Source organism: Ailuropoda melanoleuca, chromosome 16 (assembly GCF_002007445.2).
Source record: "Ailuropoda melanoleuca isolate Jingjing chromosome 16, ASM200744v2, whole genome shotgun sequence".
NCBI lineage: Eukaryota > Metazoa > Chordata > Mammalia > Carnivora > Ursidae > Ailuropoda > Ailuropoda melanoleuca.
In genome coordinates, this window is record NC_048233.1 from 41,881,356 (window position 1) to 41,891,930 (window position 10,575).

General features: G+C 58.7%; 1 protein-coding gene across 2 annotated transcripts in view; it reads right to left on the minus strand.

The window, feature by feature from the left end:
- Positions 1-455: 455 nt before the first annotated feature.
- Positions 456-10,575, minus strand: part of KRT80 (keratin 80) — a 20,874-nt gene continuing 10,754 nt past the window's right edge. The window contains exons 3-9 of one of the 2 annotated variants that reach the window (XM_011227855.3): positions 10,083-10,143; positions 9,725-9,820; positions 2,657-2,821; positions 2,092-2,217; positions 1,238-1,458; positions 733-788; positions 456-633 (exon numbers count right to left, since the gene is read on the minus strand). In XM_011227855.3, the coding sequence (XP_011226157.2) occupies positions 599-633; positions 733-788; positions 1,238-1,458; positions 2,092-2,217; positions 2,657-2,821; positions 9,725-9,820; positions 10,083-10,143 (760 nt within the window). In that variant the 3' untranslated portion in view covers positions 456-598. The remainder of the gene's footprint in view (positions 634-732; positions 789-1,237; positions 1,459-2,091; positions 2,218-2,656; positions 2,822-9,724; positions 9,821-10,082; positions 10,144-10,575) is intronic. The other variant, XM_011227854.3, reaches the window with a different exon arrangement.

A 10,575-nucleotide genomic window follows, 5' to 3' on the forward strand; every position in this document is an offset into this window, starting at 1 on the left:
CCCTGATCCATGGCTGGCTGGGGCTGGGTGAGCGCGGGCACCAGCCTCAGTCCTGAGGCAGAGGCAAGGTAAGGCTTGATAAGTGGGTTTAGGGCAAGGGTTGGGCGAAAAGGGTCGAAGGTTCCTTGGTCGGAGCCCACTGTTTGGGGAGGAGCCTCAGGAGGGAAAGGAGGTGGAGATAAAACTGACCCCCAGTTCCAGTTTACCCAGTCGGAAGACCTCTGGCCAGAAGGTTGGAAGGTAGGACTGAAATACTGAGATGGAGCGTGTGTGATTCTTAATAGCTGGTGACAGTCCTGTACCACCCCCAGTCACCCACGGAAAAGCAGTCCCAGTTTTGAACCCTTCCCCTTTCAGTTCAAGATCAGGTTTGCCTCCCTGTCCAACCCAGAGGCTCCAAGCTGCTTGCTTGAGTCTAGCTTAAGTCCCTCCAGCTGCAGGAGAGTGACCTAGGCTCCTGGGCTCCAGCTGCCTTACTCTGAGACCTCTGACTCCTGCGACAGGAACTTCTCGGACATTTCGGTGATTTTGATCACGGGACCTTTTCTGTTCTTCTTTTTCCGGGAGGGGGCTCTTGAAAGGCCAGACTTGGAGGCGGCTACAGGGAACATAAGGGGTGGGGCAGGGAAGGGGCTGGAGGTTGGGGAGCCACTTAAAATGACGTCTTTAGGGTCATGATTCCCCACACCGTGTCCCCTGCCCTCCCAGGGGTTCCTAGGGGAGTAGACTCACCGGTTCTAGATGTGGACTGCACCACGCTGACCATGGCAGCTGAAGGCAAGTCCATGCTGGGGGAGCACAGAAATGGGGGCATGTGAAGGGGGCCAGAGCCTGGGGGCCCTGGGGAGTGGCAGGTGGAGGGCAATTCTGCTTGTTGTTCCCAGCCCCGGGCTGCTCTGCTGCATGACCCTGGCTAGCCAGTTTGCCCTCTCTGGGCCTCTGTTTCCTCTCCCCTGCACAAATGGCTAACATTTACGGAGCACTTCATTGTGACAGACATTTGTATGCAGAATCATATTAATGCTCCTTACCGGAGGCTGTGTTATGATCAGCCCATTTTCCAGATAGGAAAACTGAGGATTTAATGAATGGGTCAAGGTCCCAGTTTGTAAGTGGCTGAGGCCGGACAGGATCCCAGGTCTTCCTGGCTCATGGTAGCCTGCTGGAGGGGGAGGCTGGCTTTGTGTGGGACTGGCCCTCCTGTCTTACCCCTCCCGCCGCCCGACCCTGCCCTCACCGGCTCTCCTCGCCCTCCACCAGCTTGCGGTAGGTGGCGATCTCGATGTCCAGGGCCAGCTTGGTGTTCATGAGCTCCTGGTACTCGCGCAGCTGCCGGGCCATGTCCTGCTTGGCCTGGTGCAGGGCCTCCTCCAGCTGGGCCAGCTTGGCTTTGGCGTCCTGGAAGGCCAGCTCCCCCTGCTCTTCGGCCGCCTTGATGTTCTCCTCCAGTTTCAGGCACTGCAGAGGGAAGGGGTTCGTGAGCACCGGGGGAAGGAGAGAGTGGGCCAGCAGCCAGCCTCTGCCCTCTGTGGGGGTGCGCAGGGCAGGGAGGGCAGAGCATCGGTGTTCCTGGGTGTGGCAGGGGGTTGCCTTGTAGCAAGAGGGAGTTCAGTTCGACCTAAGGAAGCCCTTTCCAGAGGCCACGAAGGCGGGAAGATCCGCAGCGCCCAGAGGAGCCCGTCCCAGCTGTCCTGACAGGGCAGCAGCTTCTCTGGCGCGCGGCTGGAAGCTGGGCTTAGGCTTCCACCCCTGCTCTGTGCAGTTGGCTGGAGGCTGGGAGGGAGGAGGAGGGCTCTGGGTGATTGTGGCCGTGGGCTCTGTATGGTTCCCACAGCCCTGGCCAGTCTACAGAGCACCTTTACATGTGACGGTCATGCGGTCCTCACAGCCATCTTAGGAGGACAGGAGAGGAAACTGAGGCACAGAGCTGCCAAGTGACCTGCCCAGGGGTCTTGCATGTATTCAGTGTATGTGTGTGTGTGTGTGTGTGTGTGTGTGTGTGTGTGTGTGTGAGAGAGAGAGAGAGAGAGAGAGAGAAAGCCCTTGCACTCCTCCCTGCCTCACCCCCAGGTGGGTCCTCCAGATACTCACATGGCTCTTGATGGAGAGGATCTGAGATCGAAGCTTCTGGATGCGCACGTTGAGGTCAGCGATCTCACTGCGGCTGATCTGGAGGCTGTTCCCAAACTCAGCTGAGCAGGCAGCCCGCTCCTCCAGCTGGAGGGCGTGCAGGAAGTGACCGTGAGGGGCAGCTCACTGTGTCCCTGCCAGCACCCTTGCCCCTCGCCCCTTGCTGCTCCTTTTCTCTCTCCGCTCCCAGCCCCTCCTCCTGTTCTGCAGCCCAACACTCCCAGGCCAGCCTCACCCTCCGACGCCCATCAGGGCCCAGCTCTGGCTGAGCCCCACCCCTGGCCTGGTGTTACTGGGTGACAGCACCCGAGCTTCTGGGGGGCGCAGACCCTGGCCCTTCCCCCACCGCCCCGCCCCTCAGCCCCCGCAATGCTGGGCTCTCACATTCTCCGTCGTTCTCCCCACTCCCCTCTCATGTACTCTCAGCGCTCAGAGCTGAGGGTGACTTCAGCCTTCCCTGGTGCGGCCCCCCTGGCCCGGCTGCCTCCCGCCCCGCTCAGTCAGCCCCGCTCCATCAGTCCCGAACCTGTCTCCGGGAGTAGGCCTCCGCTTCCTCCAGGCTGCGGGCCGCGATGGCGTCATACTGGACCTTCACCTCCTCCACGATGCCGCTCAGGTCGATGTGGCAGCGGCTGTCCATGCCCACGGTCACCGACACGTCCTTCACTTGGGCCACCAGGTCCTTCAGCTCCTGGCCGGGCACAGACGTGGGGGCTCAGGGCTGGTGGGCGGGGCACCAGACCCTCAGCCAGCCGTGGTCCCTGCGTCCCCAGGGCTAGTGGAGAGTGGCCCTCTCTGTCTTCTGGAGAGAGGACCCGATGATTAAGGCCTCCCTGCCACTCGCCCCCGGCGCCGACTCTTGGGAAGCTGCTCGGCACCGCTGTTCACCCACAGCTTAGCCTCCCTCTCTGGGTGGAGGGGACAGGGCAGCGACGGACCCCTGCCTCCAGAGGCTCACCCCACGAGCCCAACGTGGGACACTTTCCTCCTGGCTGAAGTGGCAAAGGCCCAGGATGTCTGGCTGGGGGGGTTCCAGCCCTTCTGCCCCGTTATGGCTCAGTGGTGTGAAGCTCGGCTTCCCGCTCTGGATGGGAGCTGCCTGAGGGCCTGGGGAGCCACTGTCCTCTGGGTCCCCCCACGTCTGGAAGCCAACAGCTCAGTTTGCTGAATAAATATTGGAATAGGGGCAGGAGTGGGGCTGTACTCCCTGCTTCCCTGCAGGGGCGGAGGCCAAGGTGAGTTCAGGGTCACCCTGGAGGCTCGTTGCCCCTCCCCATCTGGCTGACCAGCCCCTCCACAACAATGCTATTGGGCTTTAGTATTTTCATCTTCTCCCCATCCTTCTTTCCTCCTCCTCTGTCCTTCTCTCTGCCTAGAAAATGCCAGCCCACATTCTCAGAGCGTCCTGGAAGTGGCAAAACCTCTCATTTCCCCAGGGGACTCATTACAGGCCAGCCTCCGAGCTAAGTGCTTCCCTGCTGTCCCTGCCAGGCCTGCACGACCGCTAGCCCCAGGTTACAGAGAGGAAAGACACGCGGCATGGAGAGGTTACGGAGATAACTGTGGGTGCAGAGCGGGCCCCCAGAGCCCTTGCTGCTCCCGCTAAGCTCCCCTAGACGGGCAGAGACAGGAGCCGGAGCTTTTGTCTGTCTTTCTAGCCCCAGGCCTCAGCCCAACAGCTTTTGAGCCCGAATGCTCAAGGTTTGTAGAGGGGCAGATGGGGACAGGGGTGTCCCTGGGGCTGTTCCTAAGGGGCTGCGGGTGTCACCTTTCAGGCCCTGGGCTGCTGCCCCTGGAGGGGCCGAACCACCCAGGACTGGGCCCGGCTGGTGCGGGAAGGAGAAGCGAGGGGCTGTGGCCAGCACTGTACTGGCAGAGTGAGTCAGGTGGCAGGGAGGGGGCCAGGCACTCCAGGAGGCAGGGGTGGGGCTCACCTCGGGGAGGGAGGGTGTGGGGCGCACAATTACTCCTACTGGCATTCACAGTTCACCCTGACCCTTACTTAAGTACTCCAGTCAGCAAGTTTTGGTCACTGTTCCCGTTTTTCTGATTGCCTCATAGATGTGTGTGTGTGTGTGTGTGTGTGTGTGTGTATCTATGTATTTGGTTTTTCTTTTGTTTGTTTGTTTGTCTGAATCAGGGTCCAAGGAAGATCCCTACATTGCAGCTGGTCCATAGGTCTCTCTTATTCTGCAGCCACGCCTCCATCTCTCGCCCCCATGCCCTCTTCTTTGCTATTTTTCGTACTGAAAACACCAGGCTGCTTGTCGCCTTCCCCACAGTCTGGACCTTACTGGCTGCACCTCACTCCTCTGCCCCATGCATGTCCCGAGACCTGGAGGTTGGGGCTGAGGCCCGCTCAGATCCAGGTTCCGTTTTTGTCCCATGATCGCATTCTGAACTTGAGTGCTGACTTTGGGCCCCCTCCTGACCCTCGGTCTGTCTTTGTGCGCGGAGGGGCTGTGGTTGAGCCTTCGAAGTCTCCAGCAGCAGCGGCCGGTCTCTGACCTGCAGCTTGTACCCCTGCGGGGTTGGCAGGGTCAGCCAGAGCCACAGGGGCGGCCGTGGAGGCCTGCTGAGGAAGGCCGGCCCTCCCCTGTCTGCTAGCTGCGCGACCCCGCCGGCCCGCATCCCTGGTGACAAGGATCGTCTCCTGCAAAAGGAGGCTGAAAGGGAAGGCCTGCTGGGGGCCGCCTGTCTCCATCTCCGAGCTGGAAGGACCCTGCGTCTCGTGGCCAGCCGCCCCTTGAGGTCTCCTGATGAAGAATTTTGATTGATCTACAAATGAACTTACCAGACAAACGTCTCTGGGCGAAAGCAGGGGCAAGGCCCGGCCCCTGGCTCCAACAAGGTTGATCGTACCTACAGACTCATGGCCCACCTCTGCTGCGTGGGTCACCATCAGAGACTGACATTTCCCACAGGGAACCGGGATCCCAGGCAGGGCTGGGCTGCGGACAGTTTCCGGAATGCAGCTTTGAGGCTTCCTTGGTCAACATGTTATGGGGGGGGGTGTCAGGGGGCATAGGGAGTTCCAGAGAAAGCCCTTTAGCCCAGGCCTGGGTTGGCACTTGTTATGGGCCAGGAAAAGGCTAGGGCACTGTCAGAACGCACTGGAACAGGGCTTCTCCTAGCAGGGAGAAGAAATTGGCAAAACAGAGTCAAGGGAGCAGCCTCGGATCCTTTCTGGAAAGAGGCAGTATAAGCATGAGCTTGGTAAACAGGAGTAGGAAACGGAGGGTTTAGAACCTCTGTAGACCTGTTCAGGCACGCAGGCCCCCGCTGGGCCGCGGAGGGTATAACAATGCTGGTTTGTGTGCTGCTGCCACGGGGTGGGCCCTCCAGGTCGGCAAGAACTGAGCCAATGTGCAGTTTAGAGCTTCTGTTCAGAGCCCAGAGCCTGAGGAGAGGGCCACGTGTGGGCCCATCCTCTTTGTGGTCCCCGGGTCAGGGGAGGCAGTGACCCTGAGAGGTAATTTAGGGCTGCTCCGTAAAATGTGCCTAATGGTACCAGGCTCTGAACACTACCCCTTCTTAGCAGCTGTGTAACCCTGGCCAGGTTTTTAAACCTCTCAGAGCCTCCGTTTTCTCATCTGTAAAATGGGTATGATTATAGAATTGAAACCAGCTAACTTTTATTAATTCTTACCATGTACCAGACACTGTGCTCACTGCTTGAGGATATATTAACAACACGGATCCTCACGACAGGCCAGCGAGCTAGGCTCTGTTATTTCCCCCCTTTTACGGATGGGGACGTTGAGGTATATAAAGAGAGAACATGCTAGAGTTCACATAATGACTGAGCCAGGTTTCCAAACCAAGCTGCTCTCAAGTTTGTGCTCTCCTAATCGCAATCCCTACCTTTACAGGGTTGCGTGAGGAGTGGGGAGATTACACCTGGGAAGCACTTCACCCAGCGCCTGGGGTGGAATAGGTGCTCACTACATCATAGCTGAGGATGTTACTGTTGCGACAGGGGTGACGCTGGGGTCAAGGGTCCAGGGCAGGGCGGCCTATTCCTGGAGCAGCCTCCCTGGCAGTACGAAGGCAGGCACCACAGCAGCTTAGACCCACCAGGCTGTCTCTGCAGGGCAGGGCACTCTGGCAGGTGCACCCGGCTGCGGGGGCGGGGGGTTCCGCAGATCGCACCGCTCATCTCCCTGGAGCAAGAGTTTATGGGTGGGGGGGTGGCGTTCTGGCGGGATGCGGCCAGGCCCCGAATGCACCTGGGAGCTGGCGTGCACCTTGGAAGCTGAGGGGGAATGTGAGCGCCTGGGTCCTCTCACCGGCTCGTGTCCCTGGAGGTGACGGGCAGAGGGGCTGCCTGGGAGCCTGTAGGGTATACATGAGGCCCAGAGCAGCCCATGGCCATTGGCTTCTGAGAATTTATCTTGGCCGTGTGTGTGTGTGTGTGTGTGTGTGTGTGTGTGGGCAAGAGGGAATGTTTTCTGAAATGTAGAGGTGGGCCTCCACAGCCATGCTTTTCTGATCTGGTGTCTGCTCCAGAGTCGGAAACGAGACTGTCCAGCCCTCCTGGGACCACTCATATCCCGCCATGTTTTTCCTTCCCTTGAGGCTGCCATGGCTGGCACCTTCCTTTGCTGAGACCTGCCTGGTCCCATGTGGTAGCCACGAGGCATATGTGGTCGTGGGCACTTGAAAGGTGGCTAGTCCGAATTGAGCTGGGCTGTAGGTGTAAAATGCATACCCGTGTTGAAGACTTGGCATGAGAGAAGATTGTAAGACAGCCTATTAACTTTTTGTATTGGGCGCCTGGGTGGCTCAGTCTGTTAAGCGTCTGCCTTCGGCTCAGATTATGATCCCAGGGTCCTGGGATCGAGTCCTGCATTGGGCTCCCAGCTCAGCGAGGAGCTTGTTTCTGCCTCTCCCTCTGCAGCTCTCTCTCAAATAAATAAAATCTTAAAAAATTCTTTTTGTATTGATTACATAGCTGACTAATCACGTCGTGAGTAAATTGTATTATTAAAATTAATTTTTTCTGTTTCTTTTTTTAAAATGTGGCTACTAGAAAAACCATGACATGCGTGGCTCATGTTATAGTTCTTAGGGCCAGCTTAGAGACCCACTGGTGTGGGGAATCTTTTTAGCACAGGATCAGGGCTGCCTTGTCAGCCTGCGGCGGTGCCTGGAGAGACGCAAAACTTATGACCCAACACCAACTTGGCACCTTGCTGCCCCCAGAGTACTAGTCACTGCTCCATGCACCGAGCAACCCCACGTCCACAGCGGTTGCTTCTCCACAGCACTGCCGTGACCGCACAAACCATTCCTTTACCCTCTCCGTACCACCCCCCCCCCGGGACCCCCAGGAGCCGCCCATCACACTTAGAATAAGATCCAAAGCCCCATTCGGCGCCCAAGGTCCTCGGCGAGCGGACCCCAGCCACAGCTGTTCCTTCCTGTCCCCTTCGTCACCAGACTCACTCCTGCCTTAGATGCTTGACAGAGACCCTCCTTCTGCCCGAAGCCCTCTCAGCTCTCCCCTGGGCTGGCCCTCCCCAGTCTGGGCTCTCTTTCACTGGTCCCTCCTCTGAGAAGCCCCCCGACCTTGACTTTCCCCTCCTCCTCCAGCATTACCGCGTCATTGGGTTCTGTGCAGCCCGGCCCTTTTCACCCTCCCAGATGATCTTGCTCAGATGTTTGTTGACTTGCTTATTACCTGTCTCCCCTCCTAGCTCAGTGGCAGCCCCGAGAGCATGGACTTTGCCCGTCACGCTCACTGATGTGACATCAGTGCCAGGCACCCGGCAGGCGAGCAATAAATAGTTGTTGCACGGATGAACGGATTTAGTCGTCAGCAGAACCCGATGAGCCTGGTATGATGACTCTCCCCATTTTACAGATGAGGAAACTGAGGCAAAGAGAGGAGAAACAACTAGACCAAAGTCAGAGAAATGGAAAAGAAGATAGAGCCAGGATTGGGGTGCAAGGGCTGTTAAAACCAGATGGAGCAGGGGCCAAGAAGTTTTGTGGGGGTGCCTCTGGCCACACCCAGGCCTCTCGCTGGCCATGCCTGGCCTACCTCCATTTAAGTCTTCCACGCCAGCTGGGCCTCTGTCCCGGCTGGGAGCTTGGGCTCTGGGCTAGCTGAGATGCACAGAGCCAAGTGTGGATTCTGGAACATTGGCCCTCCTGCTGTCTGCCTGGCCGCATGGTGGGTGTGGGCAGAGGAACTCTTATCCCACTTCTCAAGCCAGTCAGCGGGCTCAGTGCCCTGCTCAGCCCCAGAGAGCTCAGCCTGGCTCAAGAGGGCTCGGCCAGGGGCGGGAAGCTCCCATGGCCACAAACAGGTCTCAGGCCCACGGAAGCCCCCACTGGGGGCTGGCCGAGCCTGCTGGAAAGCAGTGTGGCCCATATGCAGCCACGAGGCCCAGTCTCCCTCTCCACAGGACGAGGCTGCCAAGCTGTGGTCAGCAGCCCCTAGGGCAACTTTAGCAGAACTTCTAATTTAATTTTTATTTTTTTGAAGATTTATTTGAGAGAGAGAGAGAAAGAGAGAGAGAGCGAGCAGGAAGAGGAGCAGAGAGAAAGGGAGGGAGAGAAATCTCAAGAGGTTCCCTGCTAAGCACGGAGCCGGACACAGCGCTTGATCCCACGACCTTGAGATCATGACCTGAGCCAAAACCAAGAGTCAGACACTTAACCTTGACCGACTGAGCCACCCAGGCATCCCCGTTTTAGTGGAACTTTCTGATGGTGGTGGTGACTTCGATCCCTGCTCTGATCTTGGCTGCACTGCCATAGTTTGGCACCAACGGTTTGCGGCACACAGGTGGCCAAGTCCTGCCATCCCCCACGACGGCTCTGCCTGCGCACAGCCGAACTGAAGTGTGGCCTCTCTACCTCTCCACTCCTGAAACAGGGGATGTGGTGGCCGGAGGCAGAGTGGAGTGGAGGGGAGCGTCTGCAGTCAGCAGTAGGGCCCACCTGTAGACTGCACTGGCAGTGTGCTAGGCCTCGGGGGTCATTGTCCCCCGAGGCTCAGCCGAGGACTTAGGGACACAATCGGAAGGCATCCGGGGCTCCTCTGTCTGCATTTACCGGGTCATTTTTGTTCCGGCAGAAGCTAGCATTGTCCGGGAACCAGGAATCTGACTACAGCTCTCCCCTGCCTGAGCCCCGAGCCGGGGAGGGTGAAGGGCATGTCTGTCCCAGCTAGGCCTGAGGGTGCCTGCCATTTAGGCTGCAGGGGTGGGGAGAGATGAGTTCAATCAGAACCGCTGTTCAAGGCCCCCCGGCTCCCTGCCTCGCAGGCCACTGCCGAACCCTCGCCTGGATGCACCGGCCCCCGACATGCCCTCCGCACTCCAGCACACTCGAAGAAACAGGTCCTCCTTGAGCGCAAGGCCTCGTGGGAACTTGCCTAAGCTCCATGAAAGGAGGGATGAGGGGACGTGGTGGGTTATTGATAGCAGCGCGGGAAGGGGTTGGGAGATTGTCACGTCTGTGTTATGCCTGTAACGACTGCCGAAGCCCCCATGCCCCTCTGGACACCCTTCCCGCCCCTGCATGCCTCACCTGGGGACAAGTCAGCTCTTGGCTCAGTGGGACACTGGTCTCATTCTCTCACCTGCTCGTAGAGGTTTTTCATCAGCTCCACGAAGCTCTGCAGGCCTTTTAACTTGGTTTCCAGTTCAGTCCGACGAAGACACTCGGCATCCAGGTCCTGGGGGTGGGAGCAGCGGTGAGTGCCAGGGGAGGGAGGGGGTCCCAGGGTGGGAGTGGGGTGCCCATCTGCCTGAGGGGGGGGTGATTGCCAAGGGAGCCCCGGCTCAGTGCCTGGGAGGAGCAGCGGGGTGAGGACAGGTACTCGTGTCTGTCTGCGGTCCCGGGACTCAAGCCTCTGAGGGCTTGGCTTGGGGAGCCTGAGGGAACGACGGCAGAAGGTCCGTGAGGACATAGCCCCTGGGGCAGGCTGGGCAGGCTACCTTCTTCAGCTGGACGAAGGTGAACTCCATGTCTGTGCGCTTGGAGATCTCCTCCTCATACCTGGGAGGGGGGAGGGAGCGAGGCAGCAGAGAAGAGAGAGAGAGGCCGCTTAATGGCAGGTGGCCAGAGCTTGGGGTATGATTAACCCCCTGGAGCGGGGCTCAGGGCCTCTGCTGTCCCATTTGGTGCCTTGTGCCAATTAGAAAAATGTGGCCTTTGCCTTGGGTGGATACAGCCCCTCATCTGTGACACATGCCTTCTAAGCCCAGGACACCATTCTCTCGCTCCTTCGGATGATCAGCCAGTCCTCTCCCGGGGGCATCTGTCCCCTTCCTGGCTCTTCCTCATATCCACCTCCTCCAGGAAGTCTCTCCTGATTGCTCAGCCCTGTCACCCTTTGTTCTCTCATCTTTTCCTTATCTCCTCCCCCAAGAATCTCCATCTCCAACAAGCTGTGCCTTTGGTCAGGTCTGCTGTGAGCTGTCTGCTCAC